This window comes from Euleptes europaea, chromosome 12 (genome assembly GCF_029931775.1).
Source record: "Euleptes europaea isolate rEulEur1 chromosome 12, rEulEur1.hap1, whole genome shotgun sequence".
NCBI classification, from domain to species: Eukaryota; Metazoa; Chordata; class Lepidosauria; order Squamata; family Sphaerodactylidae; genus Euleptes; species Euleptes europaea.
In genome coordinates this window covers 17649666-17672721 of record NC_079323.1, presented here as the reverse complement: position 1 = coordinate 17672721, position 23056 = coordinate 17649666, and the positions used below count along the sequence as shown (strand labels likewise).

At 45.4% G+C, this 23056-nt stretch overlaps 1 protein-coding gene across 6 annotated transcripts in view; it reads right to left on the bottom strand.

Annotated features, from left to right (window-relative positions):
- Window positions 1-23056, bottom strand: part of GRIA4 (glutamate ionotropic receptor AMPA type subunit 4) — a 254524-nt gene that overhangs the window by 71627 nt on the left and 159841 nt on the right. For all 6 annotated transcript variants that reach the window (XM_056858902.1, XM_056858903.1, XM_056858905.1 and 3 more), the window contains exons 5-9: window positions 22426-22479; window positions 21323-21481; window positions 12107-12274; window positions 8051-8155; window positions 1285-1395 (exon numbers count right to left, since the gene is read on the bottom strand). In XM_056858902.1, the coding sequence (XP_056714880.1) occupies window positions 1285-1395; window positions 8051-8155; window positions 12107-12274; window positions 21323-21481; window positions 22426-22479 (597 nt within the window). The remainder of the gene's footprint in view (window positions 1-1284; window positions 1396-8050; window positions 8156-12106; window positions 12275-21322; window positions 21482-22425; window positions 22480-23056) is intronic.

Genomic DNA, 23056 nt, shown 5'->3' with positions numbered 1-23056 from the left:
TAGGGTTATGCTCTGAATTTTTGCACAGAATGTTAGTTCTTTCCATCCTAGGATGGTAACCCTTCACAGGAGATTTTTCAGAATGTACCAAATGCATAAATTATATGAAAAACACAATGGCTAATTGCATGGAAGACCAGTGATACACATCATCCTGGTCTAAGTTACAATTCTGTGTTAATCTATAAATCTATAGATCTGGTTAATGAATGCTAACACCATGTAGAATATTCCATCCAGTTTAAATCTGAAAATGGTCATAAAAGCAAAATAAAATAAAATAAATCTTGTTTAATAATATATGTGAAAATGGCCGTGAACCGAGTTGTAAAAGTTAAACTAGTCCGGGAAAGGTCATCCTTTGCCAGTCTGCTTTGACACATCATTGTTAAAGGGCACAACTGACTTTAGAAGAAAAGAAAACATGTTAGCTACTCTGTTTAAGAAGTATACCCCATGGCTTCTTTTGGAAAAACAAAACAGCAATTCTGATATCTACGGGATTCCTTTTATTATTTCTAATAGTTGTTAATAGCAGTTTCTTCAGCTCCCTGGAACTCTTTCAAATGGACAATGTGTCAGTCTCTCTCTCTATATTTACATATATATTTTTAAATGCCCATGCTGGCCATGATCTAGCATGATCCAGTAATCAACAGGGCTTATGAGGGCTTAAGTTTTGCTGGATCCTCATTGCAAAGTTTTGTTGAGCAACATGTTGATCTTGGAGAATAGAGAAATGGAATCTGATAAGTGGCTGGTGAAACAAGATATTCTCATTATGCATTTGCACTTGTAAACCATATAGGAAAATGAACATATCACTCTCAACTGGGCTAACTGCTTCAGCTTGTGATATTGATGCAGGGATGGAGGCACCTGCATGCTTTTCAGGTTTAAATGTGTTAAAATGCTCAAGGGGCACTCGTACCACATATGCAGATTCCTTTTTTAAAGAGTGACAGCTGCGTCAGAGAGCTAGTTTTTCCCCCTCTGAAAACTGTTTACTTTTTGTCTGTAGTATATCGTCCATCACAGAGGCTAGCTAAATTAATGTAAGCTTCCAATAAATGTTTGGATGCAACAAGATTGTTTTCCAAAAAAAAAAAAAAAAGTAATTAAAAACGGTTTCCCTGGTTTGATCTGAGGATAAGATCAGAAATGGTCAAAATACTTAAGATATTCCATCCCTCATTCCTCTGTTAATATCAGAATGGACAAATTAGTGGGCAATCAGGAAAAAAATGACTTGTAGGCCTACGTATTACAGAAATATAAACTTACCATGATTGTGGTTACAATTACAGTTCGGTTCTCTAGAGCTGATGTGTCATTTCCCAGTGCTGGCTCGTGTTGGATCAAAACCAATTTATCCATGTCACTCCAATAACCGATCTGAAACCAACAGGTGCACAAAGTTTTCATACTTACATACACTTTATATATAACATTTCACATATATTTTTACCACTTAGTTTAAGGAGACTTACTCATGATTCTATATTCATTTAAAGTCCAATGGAATTAAATGGGACTTCAGAGTAAGTATTCATATGATCAGCTTACAAACTAATTACTAAAGAGATTAACAGCTCAGTTAAAAATATTGTCGAAGGCTTTCACGGTCAGAGTTCATTGGTTCTTGTAGGTTATCCGGGCTGTGTAACCGTGGTCTTGGAATTTTCTTTCCTGACGTTTCGCCAGCAACTGTGGCAGGCATCTTCAGAGTAGTAACACTGAAGGACAGAGACACTGTCCTTCAGTGTTACTACTCTGAAGATGCCTGCCACAGTTGCTGGCGAAACGTCAGGAAAGAAAATTCCAAGACCACGGTTACACAGCCCGGATAACCTACAAGAACCAATGAGGTCAGTTAAAGTTATAACAAATACAGAGGTCAAAAACGCATGGCTGTTTTGTCTTGCGCTTTTCCCTGGAATGAAGCGAACCCCCTTGTCTGAACACATGGACGTCCCCCTCTCGCGGGACCAACCCACTCCCTTGCACTACTTTACCAGGTTTTCCAATCCCTCTGATTTTCTGATCTAAAGCTCAGTAGTGCTGCAACTTGCTTGCTTGTGCATTTCAGTATGAGCAGGTCGACTCGACTTCTGGTGTCCCTTTCCCCCCGGGCCCTCAGCAGATGCTCTCCTTGCTGACACCCTTCGCTGCACAGGAGAAGTGGTGGCAGCGGACCGGCTCCCGCCACAGTAGCCACCGCTGTGGGAGAAGGAGGCGAAGGGGCTGAGAGAAGCGGCGGTGGCGGATCAGCCGCCCGCCGCCCCAGCTTCCGCCACGGGTGAAGGAGGTAAAGGGGCTGAGAGAAGCAGTGGCAGCAGGCCAGCCGCCGCTGCAGCAGCTATCACAGGAAAAGGAGGTGGAGGTGCTGAGAGAGGTGGCGGCAACGGACAACTGGGGGCAACGGCCTGGCTAGCAGCTGCCAGATGGCCTTCCCTGGCAGCCAGGCCCTCTACCAGCCATAAGACACTGTCTACAGGTATTGTTAAAGCACAGAGCTTGTTAAAACACAGAGTCCCTCTCATGCGTTCAGTTTTTTGATCATGGTTTACAAAAGTGTGAGACATGAGAGGGACATACCAGCAACTCTTCAGCCACGCATTAACAGCCTGAGTGTATAGAGAAAGTGGTTACCTGGGTTATCCAAAGACAAGTGTCTTCCTTCTGATCTACTTGTTTGAGCAGTGTAGTGCAGAAGCAACCAACACACTTGAGCTTTCGCCTTCCCTTCAATGAACTACAAAACTGCAAGTTAACTTCTATCACATTACACTGTTCATGCAAGGAAAGTGCTTGTGAGGGCTGACATTTGGAAGAACCCTGTCCAGTTTTACCTTTGGAACCACATGCAAGTTCTTGGAACACTTGACAGAAACCAAGAGAGGAGTCATACAATTTTTATCCCGCCAACTTCTTTCCCCTCTTCCATCTATGGAATCGTCACTCACAGTATATTTGGTATTGCATAAAAGCAACAATTTATTGCTGTAACAGCCATGCTATCCAGCCATTTTACCAAGTGCCAAAAGCATACCAAGGGATACCACCATTTCCTGCAATGCAGTTCTCTCCCTCTTCCTTGTCCCTACTCAATTAGTATGACTTACGTTCCTTGCTACAGTTATTTTCTGCTAGTCTTGGTAAGGGATGTTAGGAGTACAAGCTTGAACTCTATCTGCTGGCTCAGCATTAAACAATTCCCAGTATCCATGTCTTCAGCAATCAATAGCTCCCCAAAAGAAGTCTCAGAATACAATAATTAATATTGAGTTTTATAGAACAGTAGGCCTTAGGGAATCTTAAAGATCTATACAAAACATATGCACAGATAGGGAATTTCACTCAGAAAATTCAGAGGATTTCTTTTTCTCGTATTAACTTGAGAATGAATGAGCGTATATGATCAGGGGTTATAATGTGGGAGGAACAGTGAGACTTGTCTGAGAGGTATTGGCTCAAATACTGGTTTTTAGAGTTTGTTGTTGTAGTTGAATATTTATGCTAGAAATGGACAAAATGTAATTGAAGATGGCCATTGGCCATGATATACCCAAACCTTATCTTATTCCATATCTGACCTAGTGCTTGCACAGGAGACTACCTTTACCTTTTTAATGATAAAAGAGTGGGCCAGGTATGGAATAAGATATTTGGAAGAAGGATGGGATAAAAATGTAATAAAATGTCCTATTTATTTTAAATTCATTGGGTTAGCTTCACAGTACCATTGTCTGGGAACAGAAGAATCCCCAGGCTTGCTGGAGAGCTGTTGCATGGAATGGGAGAGGGGTATTTTCAAGGCATTTTGGGGAGATCACATTGCTACAGCACATTATCTCCTTGGAGCCTAGACAGATGGCCCAGACTGCATGAAGACTTAAGCCATGGGAATACTGAAAAGAGATGATCCAAGAGACCTCAGAGATGTTACTGAGCCATCACATACTATCTTGTGTAGCCCCACTGCGCTCTTTACAAAGATTAAAGCACTAATTACTGAGTATTAATTAAGGTTGTCCAGTTCATTGTATACCCCATGATCAGAATTAACCTCCTTATCAATCATCTTGGAATTGACAGCCCAGGAGCTCACCAAAATTTACCGAGCAAATGCCAACCCAACTGGAAGACCAGAAGAAGATGGCCTTCACAAGGTCTGATTCAGTTCCTCATTATTCCCTTTGGGCTCTGTAGGGCCCCTATACTTTTTCAGTGGCAAGTGGACTGAATCACCCTGGTTGTCACACATTCATGCTTGTGTATATCAGCAAAATCATCATATTCAGTCTGGACTGATCTTCACTCCAGGAACACCTTAAAATGGTTCTTTGGGCCCACTAAACAGCCACATGGATTTATTTTTTTAAATAATCTTTTGATCCTGCAAAACCTGTTTAGTAGAGGAAGTGATGGGATACGTTTGCTCATCATGGCTATCATGCCATCTTCAACATTCTGCAAAAGACTATAATCTATCGGTGCACTTCAAGGCACTGACTTAATCCAACTAATAATATTTTGAGCCTTTTAGATGTGAAAGGCTGCTGCCTCCTTCTCTGTGCCTTGCTGTGATATCTATGACCCAATTTTTCTTTAAAAAAAGGCCAAACTGGGAGGGGCAGGTTGGAAATTTAATCAAACAAATGAAATCAAATCATTCAGAAGCCAGACAACCTGGGTTTGCTCTATTAATACATGCCAAAAAGCATAGGGTGTGTGTGTGGGGTACTTGTTCGCTTCCCTCCACCCTCGCACAAATAATGTGTGGAAAAGGAGTGTCCTGAATTGATACTGATGGAAGATCATAAATTGCGTTATATACAAACTATAGGGAACAGGAATGTCATTTGGCAGCAGAAGTGGAAACCTATTAGTTCAATTGTGTTTCTCTCTGATGGCCTGTCCTTGATCAGAACATTGGTACAGGGAGTGAAGTATAGGAAGTAACAAATGCTAGGTACGTGCAGGATGGGAATGACTATCCTGCACCTGGCAGCCATCCACAGAGCTACGGCCAACTGAAGGTGCCATGCCCAGTTTTCATAGGAACTGGAGGAGATTCTCTGGGGCTAATACCATACGGATAAATATTATTCAACTTCTGTAGTTTGAAGCCATAAGAACACAGCATTCCAAGGCATTTTGAGAGAAGTGCCAAGAACCAAGATGTGTAGACATAACAGCAAGGAAAATATTATGAAAACAATGACCTGCAGAGCTTCCAGAGACTTTGTGGATCAAAGCTTATGAACAGACACCATAGGGAAAACTGCATGACAAAAGCTATAGGTAGGTATAATTCATAAGCATGGAACTAAATCCAAAGTAGTTCACAGAAATCAGACTTGCAGTGCTTGGAGTTCTCTTATGATGCAGCCAAAGATCAGGAGGCAATGGGTGCAATACATTGAGACGGAATAATGGGAGCAGACAGAATTTGAATGTGAAATTTGTGTGCACAGGATATTGGGATATCTGAGGTCTATATTTCTAGAAATGAGCCCCATGGCGCAGAGTGGTAAGCTGCAGTACTGCAGTCAAAAGCTCTGCTCACGACCTGAGTTCGATCCTGACAGAAGTCAGTTTCAGGTAGCCGGCTTAAGGTTGACTCAGCCTTCCATCCTTCCAAGGTCAGCTTGCTGAGTACCCAGCTTGCTGGGGGTAAAGTGTAGATGACTGGGGAAGGCAATGGCAAACCACCAAGTAAACATAATCTGCCTAGTAAACATCGGGATGTGACATCACCCCATGGGTCAGGAATGACCCGATGCATGCACATATACCTTATATTTCTAGAACTATGATTCCCAGACGATTTACTGTGAATTTACTGTGAATCAAAAATAATAATTAAAAAATGACCCCCTCTATTACGCTGCTTGCCCCAATTGAAGGCAATCTTGTCACTCACTGATGGATTCCATTTCATCATTAGATGTAGTCCCAAGGTCTACTGTACAAAGGAAGACTCTGCAGGATACACAGATTTCTTGGCTGAACAGAGCATACCATCTTGGAAGTTCTGTGCCAGTGCAATTCTGGTTCTGAATGCTTGTTCCCCTTTTGCTGAAGGAGAGCAGGAGCCTCCATTTTTGAACATTTTAGAGAAGGTATTGCAGTTCAGAGCAACTGTTTGCATGCAGGAGGTTGCAAGTTCAGTCCTTGCATCTCTTGTTTTAAAAAAAAGACCTCTGCCTGAGCAAGCGAAGAGCTGCTATCAGTTGGAATAGACGGATCAATGATTTGACTTTGTATTTATATGCCAACTTTTCAGAGACCTCCTCGAGGAGTCTCACAAAATAAAAATTGTGAAAAAAACCATGAAAATTTATAGCCATTAAAAAAGCCAATAAAACCCAGAAGCATAAAATCACATAAAGTTCCTAAAGCACATAAAAACTCTCAGCATAAAAAAACCTTCTGGCAGCCCTAAATGATTCTCATAGTAGCCCTCAGGCTAGAAACAGATTGTAAGAACAATTTAAAAGGTCAAACCCTTAGTTAAAAGGCCTGTTTTGGCCTGGTGCCTAATGGACGGGAGTAGGTGGCAGGTGGGCCTCTTGTGGGAGGACATTCCACAGGCAAGGCACCCCTACTGGAAAAGGCCTGGCACTGCACCTTTGGATGTCCACGCACAGATTAAAAGGAACTGGACACTGCTGCATTTTACTGCTTTTGTTTCACAGACATACATCATCTTTATAAACAGAATACCATTTCCCACGGAGCTGGAACTAGAAAGACTCGCTGGATTGTAATTACAAATGAAAGCACAGAGCAAATTCTCTTGGCTCTTATTCCAGATTGCTTACTCTAAAATTCTGTATAATACAATATATATATATATATATATATATATATATATATATATATATATATATATATGAAACCAGTTCCTTGAAATGCTGCAGTACATTTCTCCAAGGTTCACCTTTCAAGACTACTTACTAAGGTAATACAATCCAAGGTTATATAATTTTAATGTTAATTATATGCTCCTATATACCTGTATATTATTATGCTTGTGACATTTCTGCTGGTGTAAAATAATGCAATGACAATGCAAGGGCCCGTCTTTGCAAAACAAAAACAAAAACCCACACCCAAAAAACAAAACGAAAAACAGATCTCATGTCTTGTCACATGAGAACTGCATAAATCCAGGGATCGATTAACACTATTTTTTTAAAAAAAATTATTCCCAGTATTAGGTAGTATCTTTAAGCAATACAGATAAGAACATAAGAAAATTCATGCTGGATCAGACCAAGGCTCATCAAGTCCAGCAGTCTGTTCACACAGTGGCCAACCAGGGGCCTCTAGGAGGCCCCCAAACAAGACGACTGCAGCAGCATCCTGCCTGTGTTCCACAGCACCTAATATAATAGGCATGCTCCTCTGATCCTGGAGATAATAGGTATGCATCGTGACTAGTATTCATTTTGACTAGCAGCCATGGATAGCCCTCTCCTCCATGAACATGCCCACTCCCCTCTTAAAGCCTTCCAAGTTGGCAGCCATCACCACATCCTGGGGCAGGGAGTTCCACAATTTAACTACGTGTGGTGTGAAGGAATACTCCCTTTTGTCATTGATATCACTGAATTGTATGCAACAACTAATTTTAACCATTCCATAGAAACAAACAGGCAAATTAGCTGGCAACAGGTTTGTGGGTCCCTGGCCATGAAGGTTTTTATAGGTAGAAAGCAGCATCCTAAACTTTAGCCCAGAAAGAAGGCAACCAATGACAATGTTTTGGAACAAGTGTAATAAATTCATGTTAGCTCACCTCTATTAACGAACAGGTGGCTCCATTTTTAAGGTAAAGGACCCCTGTGGAAGCACCGCGACATTCCTGACCCATGGGGTGACGTCACATCCCGACATGTACTAGGCAGTCTTTGTTTACAGGGTGGTTTACCAGTGCCTTCCCCAGGCTCCATTTTTAGTTAACTTGAAATTTCTTTAAGAGTAGCCCCATGTACAGTGTGTCATATTAGTTAAGCAAGGATGTTGAAATGGCACAAACCTTTCGAAGACCTGTACTCTTCAGTTCAAGCACATCCATCGAATAATTGACTCTGCGACCATAGTGGTCAAACTGGACATTTCCTGTTAGTCCTTGTATTCGAACCTTAAAAATTAGAAATTAAAAACAACACACGTGTGGCTGATGAAGAGTCACAAAGTAAGTCAACCAGCCTTATAAAAAGGCCCGTCAATCAACAACGTACAATTTTGACAGCCTTCAAATTAATCTGCACATCACTAAAACCTCCATATTTCTGAAATACTGAAGGAAGTGCAAGATAAGTTACAATGTCATAAATAAGAACTATGATTCATTATTACAATAGTATTCATTATTGCAATGAAAGTTCACAAGTCCATTTTTTTTATTCCTTGTCGGAATCACACGCCAGAACCAAAACACTCTCTAAAAATAGAAGCGCACCCTAGACTTGCAGCTTCATTAGGCCTCCACTTATATATCATTAAAAATCACACGTGTTACTAAATAGGATAGTTCTGGGACAGCTTCAATCATAAAGCAACCTTCTCTAGGAATGCATAAATAAGTTGTCAGGGAAGATACGAAGCCCCTCCTGGATCCTTCTCAAAGAATGTCTTGATAAGGGGCATGAGGAAGAGAGTGAAATGCAATGTTATAGAACTGTGCGTCCCACAAAATGTGATGATGAGGGGCATTGGGGAATCAATGAGAGAAGCTTATTTCTGACAGTTTCTTAAAGACAAATGAACACCCTTTTGCCTTCAAGAGCCTTATAGACAAAATGAGCACCAAACTACCAACATGATGCTGAGAACCTGATCCCAGACAAAGTTTAGCTGAAAATGGACTTCTTCACAGCCCCACCCCCAAAAGACAGAAGCAATACAAAGTATTTTGTCTTTCCTTCTACTGTCTTAAAGCAGCATGTAAGGGGGGCATTTTAATAAGGGAACTGGCACAGGGGGGAGATAAACACCCCCTTACTCTGCATCATAGCCCTGATCCATAGTTAGGTCCTTCCCATGCCTGCTTTTCATAGTGAAACTACAAGCCTGGAGATCTGATCACAGATTCCCAGAGTCCCATGTAAGCTGGCCTTAGTCTTTTCTGGCCCTGAACCTTCCCTTCATCCACTGCTGTGACTGGTTCCAGGATAAGGATGAGCGCTGCTAGGGAACACCCCTGAAATCAGCAGGACTGTTTGAAGTTCTCTTCCTTTCTCCTTGTAATGTTTAAGAAGTCTTAGCCACATTATTTTCCCGTTCTGCCAGTCAATGATCGGGAGGAGATACACCCTGTGATGGCACAGGTACACCTGACTCAGCGGTAAAGAGAGAGGACACCCAGCTGTGAAGAGAGAGGAAAGCCAGTGTGGTGAGGTGGTTAAGAGCGGTGGTTAGGAGCGGTAGACTCTAATCTGGAGAACCGGGTTGGTTTACCCACTCCTCCACATGAAGCCGCTGGGTGACCTTTGGCTAGTCACAGCTCTTAGAGCTCTCTCAGCCCCACCTACCTCACATGGTGTCTGTTGTGGGGAGGGGAGGGGAAGGCGATTGTAAGCTGGTTTGATTCTTCCTTAAGTGGTAGAGAAAGTCGGCATATAAAAACCAACTCTTCTTCTTCTGTAAGATGTACATGTGCTAATTTATATGTACATGCGTTCCATCAATAAACATGAATATAGTAACCTTTAAAATGACAGTTTCTTCTGGTGAACCAGGTTGGTTTCCCCACTCTGACACATGAAACCAGCTAGGTGACCTTGGGCTAGTCACAGTTCTCTCTGAACTCTCTCAGCCCCACCTATCTCACGAGGTGTCTGTTGTGGGGAGGGGAAGGGAAGGTGATTGTAAGCCGGTTTGAGTGTCCCTTAAGTGGTAGAGAGAGTTGGCATATAAAAACCATCTCTTCTTCTTCTCAAAACAGCTGCCTTGTATCAAGCCAATCCTTGGGGAGGATCATTCTTCTGAGACCATCTCATATTGTTTTGGTTACATCTTTTCATGTGGGATACTTAAGCATGCTCAATTTTTAACAGTTGTCCATAGGAGTTGATATCAGCATGTAAGCAGCGGCTTGCCTTCTGTTCTCCGTTTTCAAATCACTTTCCATTCTGAAGCACCCCGTTTATGGGCCCAGAGCTGCCAGCAGTCACTTCTGCGCCATGTCTCCCCTTTTGATGTTGAATATGCTTAATTGCCATTGCAACGTTTTTAAATTTTGCTGTAGAAGAGATCTCCTTCCCCTCCCTCCTCCCGCTAACTCAACTGTCCTGCCTTGAAACAAGAGGCTAAATCATTCTGACAGAGATCTGGAGCCTCCATATTAATCAGGAACAGAAAGCCCTGACAACGGTGAAAAACACCTCTGCGTTACCTTCTTTTAAAATTGATTAAGGAAGGAGAATGATGTGGCATTTTTTTAACCTTTCCACAAGGCCCAAAACATTATCTAGACTGTCTAGATAACAAATTCAGCATGCAAAAAGTTCAGATAATTCTTAAACAATCATATAAAATTCATTTTCTTTCTTCAATATATGACGAGGAATTGACATTGAGGAGCAGACTGAAAATTTAATGTGCAAGCTTCCTACCAAAATGTTTCTAAATAGGCTAAAGAAAACATATAATAGCTTTTGATCAGATGCGATTATCTTATACTGCTCAGACCAAATATCTGGATCGCAAATAGAGTTTCTAGATCTAAGGCTGCATTAGCTGTTATGCCATATATGTTATAGATTAGGGACCAAAATCAACGATGTTCTCCTACTATAGTTTAATTATGTGAATATTCTTCTGTGTGATGAGAGGATCTAATCTACTCTTCACACTGCTGTTTGTGAAGTTTTCACAATGTATATAGCAAAGTCATATAATGATCACATTATATGACACCAGATCCACTGTGCGTGTTTAGCTTACATTATTTTGCAGAACGTCACACAACCATTGATGGTGCTAGAGACATAAAATAATAATAAAGTTTGTTGATGTGGAAAAACTTAAAATATAGGTAGCCAGCTCAGAACAAGGAGCAAAGCAATTGTCCTCTGTCAATGCACAGTTAACTTTAGCTACAGGAGAAAAAAAAACCACTGTAACCATCTCTCAGTGTGCATCTGCTGCACGGGTCTGTTTGGGTTACCCCCAGTCTTCTAGCTTTAAAGGTCTGGGAGAGACACTCTTGGAAAAGCATACTGAGCCACTGGCCTGCCCCCTGCCCCTGCAAATGAGCAGCCTGTATTTCCAATAGTGCAATCCTAAACGAAGTTACACTCTTATGAGTCTGTTAAATTCAATGTGCTTAGAAGGGCATAATTGTGCTTAGGATTGCAGTGCATGTTTCCTTCTTGGATGGTGTGACGCAGCAGCCATGGTGGTATAGAGGATATGGTCTGAAGTTCCTCAAATGTTACTCATAGCCACTAATATATTTTTTAATGGTGTGATTCAGTGGACAGTGTGTTGCTCTTGTCCTCAGGGGACCTGCGTCCTAGCACGAGCTGTCATAAAGCACTCAATGCACAATTACGGATAAGTCAACAAGTGTCCCAGTTCTTCATTTTCCTATCTGCAAAATGCCACTATTTAGGGCCATACTGTTGAAAAGACATGCGAGATAAGGCAAACTAAGGCCATTTATGCATGGCCGTTTCCTCGCGGTCACCCCGCTGACTTATTCAGGGCATTGCTTTGATTACGCTTGCATTTTCCAACTGTCAGAGGTCGCCTTGCTCTCCCCGCTCGTTTCCCTGCATTTTCTGGATGCTGGCTAAACACAAATCCAGAAAACGCAGGCAAACACACATAAATGTGTGGGGAGAGCAAGATGACCTCTGATGGTTGGAAAATGCAAGCATAATCAAAGCAAAGCCCCAAAGAAGTCGGTGGGATGACTGTGAGGAAACAGCCATGCATAAATGGCCTATGTATCTCACAGGCAGTTAACTGCAAACACGAGCTAGTTGTTATAATCCAACAACTGTTAGGCACACTAAAAGCTCTAACATTGCATCCAGGTTAGGATGCAAGCTAAGCACAAAACCCTGCTAAAATTAAGCCATACCTGTTTTAGGGTTCTCTCCATATCAATACCTTGGCCCCACGGTGCAGCTGGATTTGCAAGGCAATCGCCAGCATTCCCTCTCCGAGAAATATCAATTTTCTGCTTCCGAAGATTACGAAAAGTCTCAGCCATCACAAGCACCCCATCATAGGTCAGAGCAGAGGTATACTAATCAAGAACAGAAAAACATATATTGGCTTTAAGGGGTTTTGTTTTGTTTTTTACCCTAGTACACTCTTAATTCGATCCTTCAATTGACCCCCAATGAATGGAATTTCTAAGTGAAAATGAAGTGACTTTCTTCTTGAATGAGGATGGTGGGATCTTCACAATCTGAGCACATTCGAAAAGTTCAGCTTTGAAACCTTATTAGTCAAAAAGACCAGAGAATGGCCGCTTTAAGGAATCCAAGAAGGAGCTGAATAAAAGAGGCTATTCCCCCTTATCTCAAATTTCTGTTCGTCTCTTGGACACCCAAACCCATGCCCAGCAAAATGAGGGAAAACTGCTTTTCACAAAGCATTAAATTCATATTTAAGATGGTGGCCTTTTTAGATAAAGAAGAAGAAGAAGAGTTGGGGTTTTTTCTACCACTTAAGGGAGAATCAAACTGGCTTACAACCACCCTCCTTTCACCTCCCAACAGACACCCAACAGAGGTAGGTGCGGCTGAAAGAGTGTGACTAGCCCAAGGTCACCCAGTTGGCTTCATGTGTAGGAATTGGGAAACCAACCCGGTTTACCAGATTAGAGTCCACCGCTCCTGTGGAGGAGTGGGGAATCAAACCTGGTTCTCCAGATTAAAATCCACTGCTCCTAGCCACCGCTCTTAACCACTACACCATGGTGGCTATCCTGATCCTTGATGTTAAAGAGCAGCACTTTGAATTGGGCATGGAAACACTTGGAAACCAGGGGACATGCAATAGCAGAGGCGTAATGTACCCAGAGAGGCTTGCTGTGAGGGTCTCTGTCTTTGTGTCTCTGCTTTCCATCACCTGCGGTATTATCAGTGAACTCGTAAAAGCAGTTCACACCTTCTGGTCTCAGGCGCCAGGCCTGATGGCCCATGTATCTTCCCCCCCGCTGTTTTCCTGCCAGTACTCCCTCAGGCCGGTGCGGCCTTGGAAGTGTGATAGCCGCACCAGACTTCCTGGGATCCGTCTGATGTTTTGTATTATGCCAAGCTTGTAACTTCCCATAACAATAAGTGTGAACCCCAGTGCCCCAGTGCCCTGGAGTCAATATATTCTGTAAACCCGTATAGCCCCTCACTTGCAACTTTCTACCTGTGCCTGTCTCATCTCCTGAAGGCTTCAATAAATCTATTGTTTCTGTATCAACGTCTGAGCAACTGATTTGGAGAAGCAAACTCAGAGAGGGGGATCTCTCACATTAAGTTGCAAGTCCTTGCCTCTCGGACTGCAGCTGTACCGCTTTGGACAGAATGTCAGCCGACGAGGACACCACCCCTATCCCCGATGCCCCCAAGGATCCGGACGAGCCGGAGAAGCCGGACCCGAAGGAGGAGGGAGCCAAGCCAAAGAAACCGAAGGGTCGCGCCCCCGACCAAGATCGGGACGAACGTCCCCGGGGGCTTACTTATTGGCTGGACTCTCCCAAGGGCTGGTCGCTCTCGCGGACTGCGGCGAAGGATCGCCGGTTGGCCTTCCCCAGCACGGGACTCGAAGGGGACCCGGCCCGCAAAGAGGCCCTCATGGAGGAAGAACGAAAGCAGTGGCAGGAAGACCGCCGGGCTATGCAGGAGCAGATGGAGACCATGCAACGCGTAATGGGTGAGATGGCCACGGCCCTAGATGCGCTGAAGTTGCAACCTCCAGCCGGTGCTCCCCCAGACGGGGCGCCGGTAGTTCCGCCCGCAACCCCTGCCCCCCCGGCCCGTCGGGACCTGAAAGTCACGTATGACGGGTCGGGAGACCAGTTGACCTTTTTTATGGTCCAAGTAGACATTTTTATGCGGGAACAAGGCCGAACCTTCGTTTCTGAGGAGTCCCGGGTGCAGTACGTGGCTTCCTTACTGCAAGGGGAGGCGGCTGCCTGGATGGTGTTGCAGTATGAACTCCGCTCGCCGGTGCTGCGAACCCTGGACGAGTTCATGGTAGCACTCCGAAACCGTTTTGAGGACCCGACTCTGGGTGAGCGGGCTAAAGCCTCCCTGATGCAACTGCGCCAAGGGACTAAGTCGGTGACGCAGTATGCAAGTGAGTTCCAGTCACTGGCTAGCCGAATTCTGGACTGGAGTGAAGCTACCTTGGTACAATGTTTCAGGGAGGGTCTCAACCCAGACCTCCAACATTGGGCCTTCATGCAAGGGAACCCCCCGGATGTGGAAGGTTGGGTTCGCCATGCTGCTGACATCGAAAATCGCAAGCAACTCCTGAACTTGTCCAAGCAACGGCTTGGGCGAGACCCCAGGCCCCGAGGTGACCGTGGCCGGGAACTCCGGCAAGGGGGTGGCGGGGGTCTCTCGGCCGCGGAACGCCGCAAGCGGTTCGAGGCCGGCGTCTGCCTGATCTGCGGGGGAAAGGGTCACTTTGCATCGCAATGCCCCTCTCGCTCAGGCCGTCCGACCCCCCCCCGCCAAACCCAGGCCGAGCCGACGAAACCGGCCGCCGACAGCCAGCCTCGCCGCAGAAGTGGACCACTGAGCCGGCGCTCCGGCGCACCCTCCGCTCTCCACGCGCGCCCCCAGGATGGGGCATCCGACTCTACGGTCCCATCGGGGTCCCGGATTACAAATACCGTCTTTGATTCGGACGGCTCCCCGGAAGCCACCACCCCGTCCCCCTCTTCCAGCGAGGAGGAAGAGTGGGAACAGCCGGCAAAAAACGCCGTCGGTCTGCTGTAGAGGGGGCTCCGCAGCAGACCGTCCCTATCGTTGTGCAAGGAGCTCCACCGATGGTAAGCGCCCAAGAGGACAATGTATTTGTGCGTGTTCATCTGTCCCTACCCAAAGGGGGTCCCCCGTTAGAGGTCCCCGCGTTGGTCGACTCGGGGTGTGCCCGCACCATGATAAATGAGGAAACTGCCAAGAAGTTGGGTGTCCGGCGCAAGCGGCTTCCGGGACCCCTCCGTTTTTCCCAAATGGACGGGAGTGACTTTAAACGGGGCCCTGTGACCCACAGAACTGCAGCCGTGATTATGTCCGTGGGGGAACATTGGGAACGGTTGTATTTCACCATCGCCCCTATTGTGACCCCTGTGGTGTTAGGGATGAACTGGTTAAGGGGACACAATCCCTCCATTGATTGGGTTAAACGGGTGCTTTCTTTCCCCGAAAACCCCTGTGGGTTGCATGACAAGGAACGGGTACTCAGAACTCCAGCCGCCGCACTGGTAGGGTCCCCCGCCCCAGTCTCTCCTCAATTACCCTCTGAGTACTCGCAGTTTACTGATGTTTTCGATGTTAGAGAGTGCGACGAACTGCCTCCCCACAGAGAAACGGACTGTGCCATCGAGATTGTAGGGGAAGGCAAACTGTCTAAGGGAAAGGTTTACCCCATGAGCCCCAGTGAAAAGACTGTATTGCGAGACTATCTGGATGTCAATCTGGCGAGGGGTTTCATACGCCCCTCCAAGGCTCCTTATTCAGCCCCAGCTTTCTTTGTAAAGAAAAAGACGGGAGATTTAAGACTGTGTATTGACTTTCGCAGACTGAACGCAGTCACCCAGTCTAATGCTTACCCCCTCCCTCTTATTCCTGACCTTCTAGCACAATTAAAGGAGGGCCGAATCTTCACCAAACTGGACTTGGTAGAAGCCTACCACCGCATTCGCATCAAAGAAGGAGACGAACCCAAAACGGCCTTTTCCAGTTGTTTTGGGATGTTTGAGTACCTGGTCATGCCGTTCGGACTTTCGGGGGCTCCGAGTGTTTTTATGCAATTAATTAATGAAGTTTTGCATGATTTACTGTTTCGGGGGGTGGTGGTATTTCTCGATGACATTCTTATTTACTCTGAGACCATGGAAGAACATGTGCGCCTAGTGCGAGAAGTGCTCCAGCGGCTGCGGGAGCACAAACTGTATGCTAAGGTGTCCAAGTGTGAATTCCACCAACCTTCTATTACATTTCTGGGGTATGTGATTTCCCACCAAGGGTTGGAAATGGACCCCGCCAAGGTCCAGGCGGTGCGGGACTGGGAAACCCCCACTACCCGCCGCCAACTTCAACAGTTTTTGGGGTTTGCCAACTTTTACCGGAATTTCATTCCCAACTTTGCCCAAGTTGCGCTTCCCCTCACTGCCCTGTTACGTACCAAGGACAGGGGGGCTAGCGCCGCACTCCCCTCAGCCCGTCTGCAGTGGTCTCCCCAGTGCCAGCAAGCTTTTGAACGTTTAAAGCTACTTTTTTCATCCGAACCCGTTTTGGCTCACCCGGATTGCACCAAGCCCTTCGTGGTGCAGGTGGATGCCTCGGATGTAGCCATGGGCGGGGCCCTATTGCAGAGGGATGAGGGGGGACGGTTGAGGCCATGCGCCTACTTCTCCAAGAAGTTTTCCCAGTCCGAAATCAACTGGGCCATTTGGGAGAAGGAGGCAGCAGCGGTCAAACATGCCCTTACCATATGGAGACACTTCTTGGAGGGGGCCGAGCTGCCGTTCGAAGTGTGCACAGATCACAAGAATCTTGAGGCTCTCAAGGGAGCTAGAAAACTCAATGCCAAACAAATTCGGTGGGCCCAATTTTTTGCTAAATTCCGGTTCACCCTCAAACATGTCCCTGGCAAAGAAAATGCCCTAGCTGATGCTTTGTCACGACTTCCCCAGTATCGCAACGATTTCGATCGCCCCGTCGACTCCCTGTTCACTCCCGAACAGCGAGGGGAAGTCCCTGGCTTGGCCGTCACCACCCGATCCCAAGCCCGCCAACCGGAGACCCCCCCTACGCTCAAAGGTATCCCGGAAGCATTCCAACAGCGACTCCGGGACGCCTCCTTACAGGAGGAGGAGCACCATCTCCTCCCCACTGGCTTGGAACGAACCAACACTTGGTGGGTGCAAGGGGGGAAACTATATGTCCCATCTTCCCTTCGCAAAGAAGTATTGGGACTTGTACATGGGGCCAGGCTAGCGGGTCATTTTGGTTTCGTAAAAACGCTTCACCTGGTTCGAAGGCAATTCTGGTGGCCCGGTATGAGATCTGATGTGGAGTTGTATGTGCGCAGCTGCCCCACCTGCGCCACAGCCAAGAAACGGATGGGAAAACCCCCGGGGCTTCTCAAACCGCTTGAGAACCCCTCCCGTCCCTGGGAAGTCATCGCCATGGATTTTATCACCGACCTACCTCCAAGTCGGGGGAAAACGGTTCTCTGGGTCATCACAGACCTCTTTTCCAAACAGGTTCATTTCGTTCCATGTGCAGGTCTTCCTTCAGCCCAGGGCTTAGCTAAACTGTTCATCACGCACGTCCTCAGGCTACACTCGATCCCGAGGAAGGTCCTCTCCGACCGGGGGGTCCAGTTTGTTGCCAAATTCTGGCGGGCTTTCCTAAAGTTAATGGGAGTGGAGGAACAGGGCCTTTCTTCCGCCTATCACCCCCAAACGGATGGTCAAACAGAACGAGTAAATGCGGTAGTAGAATGTTATTTGCGTTGCTATGTAAATTTCCACCAGGACGACTGGGTCGACCTGCTGCCATTTGCCGAATATGCGTACAACAATGCGCCTCATTCCTCTACCGGCTTTAGTCCCTTCCAAGTTATATACGGGACGGATTTTGGCCCTTTCGGTTCTGCCCCCGTCTCGCCAGAGCTCCAGTCTACCCCTGATCTTCAGGAGTGGATTCAGGTGGTTAAATCCACCTGGCCATGGTTGCTCAAAAATCTGGAAAGGGCAATAAGCAAGTACAAGGAACAAGCGGACAAACACCGGTCTCCGGGATGGGAACTCAAGGTGGGGGAGCAAGTCTATCTGTCCACCAAAAACCTCCGCTCTCTTCGCCCCTGCAAAAAACTGAGCGACCGTTATGTAGGACCTTTCCCCATTACCAGAGTAATCAACGAGGTTACCGTGGAACTGAGTCTCCCTAAGACACTCAAGGGGGTTCATCCAGTCTTCCATATAAGCCTCCTCAAACCTTATGTAGCAGCTCCCCAGTTCCACCCCCCTCCCGCTCATGAGATTCCTACCGTAGTAGGAGGGGATACCCATTTGGAAATATCCAAGGTTTTAGATTCCAAATGGAAGAAAGGGAAACTGTTTTACTTTGTTCGCTGGAAAAACCTTGGCTCCGCTCATGACGAATGGGTGGCCGCACCCCACATGGCAGCTCCTCGCTTGGTCCGAGAATTCCACCTCGCTTATCCCGATAAGCCTCGTCCTCCCGGAGGGGGGCCTTAAGGGGGGCAGAATGTGAGGGTCTCTGTCTTTGTGTCTCTGCTTTCCATCACCTGCGGTATTATCAGTGAACTCGTAAAAGCAGTTCACACCTTCTGGTCTCAGGCGCCAGGCCTGATGGCCCATGTATCTTCCCCCCCGCTGTTTTCCTGCCAGTACTCCCTCAGGCCGGTGCGGCCTTGGAAGTGTGATAGCCGCACCAGACTTCCTGGGATCCGTCTGATGTTTTGTATTATGCCAAGCTTGTAACTTCCCATAACAATAAGTGTGAACCCCAGTGCCCCAGTGCCCTGGAGTCAATATATTCTGTAAACCCGTATAGCCCCTCACTTGCAACTTTCTACCTGTGCCTGTCTCATCTCCTGAAGGCTTCAATAAATCTATTGTTTCTGTATCAACGTCTGAGCAACTGATTTGGAGAAGCAAACTCAGAGAGGGGGATCTCTCACACTTGCCCTTTTCAAAAACAAAGTAGCCACATCTGAGACCGCTGTCTAAGAACTTTTCAAATGAATTCCCACGTAGATTTCCTTACAACAGTTTAGTCTGGAAGTCTCCATGGCATGAATAACTGGCCAGATTATGCTTCTCCTATAATAATTGCAACTAATTGTCAGCAAAAATGCAAGAATCAAGAGGCTACTCAACCTGTGTACCTGCATCTTTACTGGCTACCCAACTAAAATCAATACAGGCATTATGTAGTTTTTTTCTGACATTTCAGGAATCATTTCAGAATTTCATCTTGTGTGAGATGAAAGGGTGAATGTATCTTCTAAGACATATGGCACCTGCCATCCAATTATTGTTAAATGCTGTTTTTTTAAAAAAGAATTTACGATGGTACAAAAAGTTGCTGGTTGATTTTAATTGCTGAAAAGACTCAATTGATTAAACATTGCAGCCCTACCTTTGGCACACGTTCATGAAAAGATCTTAATGCCGTTAGGCCAGGCCATTTCTGTACTGATGGTCTGCCCTGAGTTCCATGCTTTTGAGAAGCCTTTGTTTGTTTTTCTGCTTCTCCACAGCATTGCAATTCGTTTGTCTACCTGCTGGAGTTTCCCCAGCTCTTCTCCAATCTTTCACAAACCTGGTTTGCTCTGATTTTTTGGCAAAGATCACAGTAAAGGCTGGACGGCTGCTGTGTGAGTGGGAAAATCTGGCAGCCAGTTTCCCTAACCCTGTCGCTGGGGGGGGGGGGGCATTTCCCGCGGCCCCACTTCAGTGCGGCTGCTCTTTATTTTTTAAAATTGTCCAGAGAGTATCATTATAACATTTTACCAATATGTGTACCAGGTTGTCTGACTCCCAGCTTTCGTTTTTTAAAAAAATAACAGTTAGGGTTGCCAAGTCCCTCTTTGCCACCAACAAGAGGTTTTTGGGGTGGAGCCTGAGGAGGGCGGGGTTTGGGGAGGGGGCAGACTTCAATGCCATAGAGTCCAATTGCCGAAGTAGCCATTTTCTCCAAATGAATTGATCTCCATCAGTTGGAGGTCAGTCGTAATATCAGGAGATCTCCAGCTAGTACCTGGAAGTTGGCAACCGAACAAACAGTGCAATCCTGAAAGGAGGGAACGAGTCGGCTTAGGAGCCGACATGACCCTGCAGCAGCGTAAGTACTCAGTTATCCCAGGATAACGGGAACTTATGCCACCGTGGAGGGCATCCCCGCCGGCCCCTAGACACCACACCGCAGTGTGGGGCTCAGGCACCAGCGGGGCCTTCCGCTGGCATTTTCCAGTGCAAATACCCATGCTGATGTCCTGGGAGGCATTCCCAGGGCATTCCAGGGGTTGGACATGCCTTTAGGCAGCTTCCAAACCCCTTTAGCCCCGGGAATAACTCCTGGGATGCCGGTGGTCCTTTTGTAAAAAAGGCTTTTCCTCCCTCCGTGGTGGCCTGGAAGCCTCTGAGGAGGCTTTCGGCTGTGCCATCCTGGCTGCCGTGGATCACCCGCCCCCTCAGGATGGGCTCGAAGTTTTTATCCCTTTCCACTGCACAGATATAAGGCAAAAGACATATCTGCACAATGGAATGGGCTAGATACTTTTTTAAAAAAAAATAGGGGGAAAAAGAAAGCTGGGAGTTCAAAGAACCCGATACACACATTGGTATTACATTATATTGATATAATGATATTTTAGGGCCAATATTTTAAAAAACTACAAAAGAGCTGCCTTCACTTTAGCCCGTTTTAATGCCCTTCTATCTGCTCTTCTTGATGGGAGATATGCCCATCTCCCTTACGAACTCCGCCTCTGTCCATGTCAATCTGGCATGGTGGAAACAGTTGAACATGTTCTATTACACTGCCCATTTTATCAAGACATACGTAAAACGCTCATTGATCCAATTTTGTCTAGTTTCCCAGATAGAGACAAAGTTAGCTATACTACTTTATTATTAGATGATTCTGTTAAAGATATTACCTATCAGGTTGCGAGATTCTGTGCCAGGGCATGCGCTATAAGGCAGAAGAAGCTGTTATAATGACTTTTCATGTTAAACAGACTATTTTACCAAGAGTTGATGTAACTAAATTTACGTTTTATTGAGCAAATTTCAGACATTTTGTTTTTAATTACTTATGATATTTCTTTTGTGCAAGCTGGTCTTTGACCGTAATAAACAAATGGTGATGATGATGATGACAAAAGAGCTGGTGGCCCTGGAGGGGGGGGGGAGTGGCTGCTGGGAACCCTGGTTGCTGCTGCAGTTTATCAGCAGCCACACCAGCAACAGGGAAACCACACAAGCCCATCCCCACGTTGAAAACACCGAATATAAACTTGCGCAGTTTAAACTAACCTTCTGAAGAGCTTTTATCATGTGATATATGGTGCAGCAAAGTACCTTAGGAGGGGTCTCCGATCCTGGGTATTCTCTCTGGTCCAGCTTCTTCCATCGTTGCATGAGCTTAGCGACCATCGATGTGTTGAAATCCACCAGCTGAAACCCCGTGACATTGGCTCCTCCGTGCATAAACCTCTCCAAAGAAATATCTTTGAATCCCTAAACAGGCACACACACAAACCAATTTCACACTCTGTTGACCTTACAAGTAGCTAAAGGTTGTACACATGGTTAGGTCATCACGTACAATAAGCATTTTAGCTATTTTTAGCATGCACAAGTTTCAGGCATGAAAATTTAGCCTCCGACTTTGTGATTACAGTGCACTTTAAACAAAATATAGTCTAAATAGATAAAATCAAATCTATTAATGGGTCCTTAATTACAGGGGAGCTAAGGTAAAGCAGTGCTATAAAACACAATGCTGTTTACCATTTACAGGTAATGGGTCAAACATGTTCCAAACACATATCACCATTTGTAGACTAGTCCACTAAGCCTCCAATCTGAAGAACACTTTCCTGGGGGTAAGCCCCATTGAATAAAATTGGACTTAATTCTGAGCAGACTGCTCCGTATGTTCTAATTCAAAGGCAGTTGTACATTACACAGTCCACATGTGAAAGATAGGGCATTAGCCTTGATGTAGGAACAATAGCTATATCGATACCTTCCCTTTAAAAAATATCAGGGGGAGATATCAATTCTATCCCCAGCCTCTACTTTTCCTAGTGCCAATATTTTTACAGCTGGAAAAATGTGATACCTTTGTAGCAGAAACTGGAAATATTAGAATTCTCTGTGCAGTTTTGTTACCTTACCCTAATGCCATAGACAGAATGCCCCATTTTCCAGATTTATTTGCACTTGTAGTAAATTTCATGAATGGGTCAGGTCATCACTCCAATTAACATCAATGAGATTAAACTGGCATGAATCCAAATACATTAACTAGGTTGCGGTCTGGGCTCTCCGTGATATATTCTGAACTTCTCCATGAAGTCATGCCATTCCACCCTCCTGAATTGCAGAGTCTCAATCTGACAGGGCCTTGGAGAACTATGCCAGCCAACCATTTAGCTACTTGGGAAAATGGGTCTTACCAGGTTTGCAAGGATGTAGTGGTAGCCTTTCACATGCTTTCCGACACTCACAATCTGCAAGATGAAGAAAGAAGGAGAATAATGCATTGTAAATTCCTTCCAAGCCATGGGTGTAATCTATAGCATAAAGTTTTAACAATAAAATGTTGAGATTATTGTATAAACATCCTAAAGATGCCTGATAATTCCCCCTACGTATTGGAAAATGCAAATAGCTCAAATCATTGTAATTAGAAGGAAATTATGGCTACATTATAGCATTTTTGTTCCCCTTGTTCAGCAAATAGCATAAAGCCCAAGATCACTGTTGTAGAATTAAAATAATACACTACCGCTTTGGTCCAAAGCAAAATCCCAAAACAATAGTCATGTAACAGAGTTGGTTTCCTTGATAGGTCTACACAAGATCTTTCAGAGTCTATGTATTCACTAATTGCCATGGGGTGATTAAGCCTGCTGCATATATAGGGCTATCTTTTGCTATTCTCAACGTCCTAAGGAAGGTTGTGGATTGAACCAGGGACCTTCTGCATGCCAGGCAGATGCTCTACCACTGAGCCACAGCACCTCCACTTACAGTTATTACAACAGATCTCCAGCCGACAGAGATCAGTTCACTTGGAGAAAATGG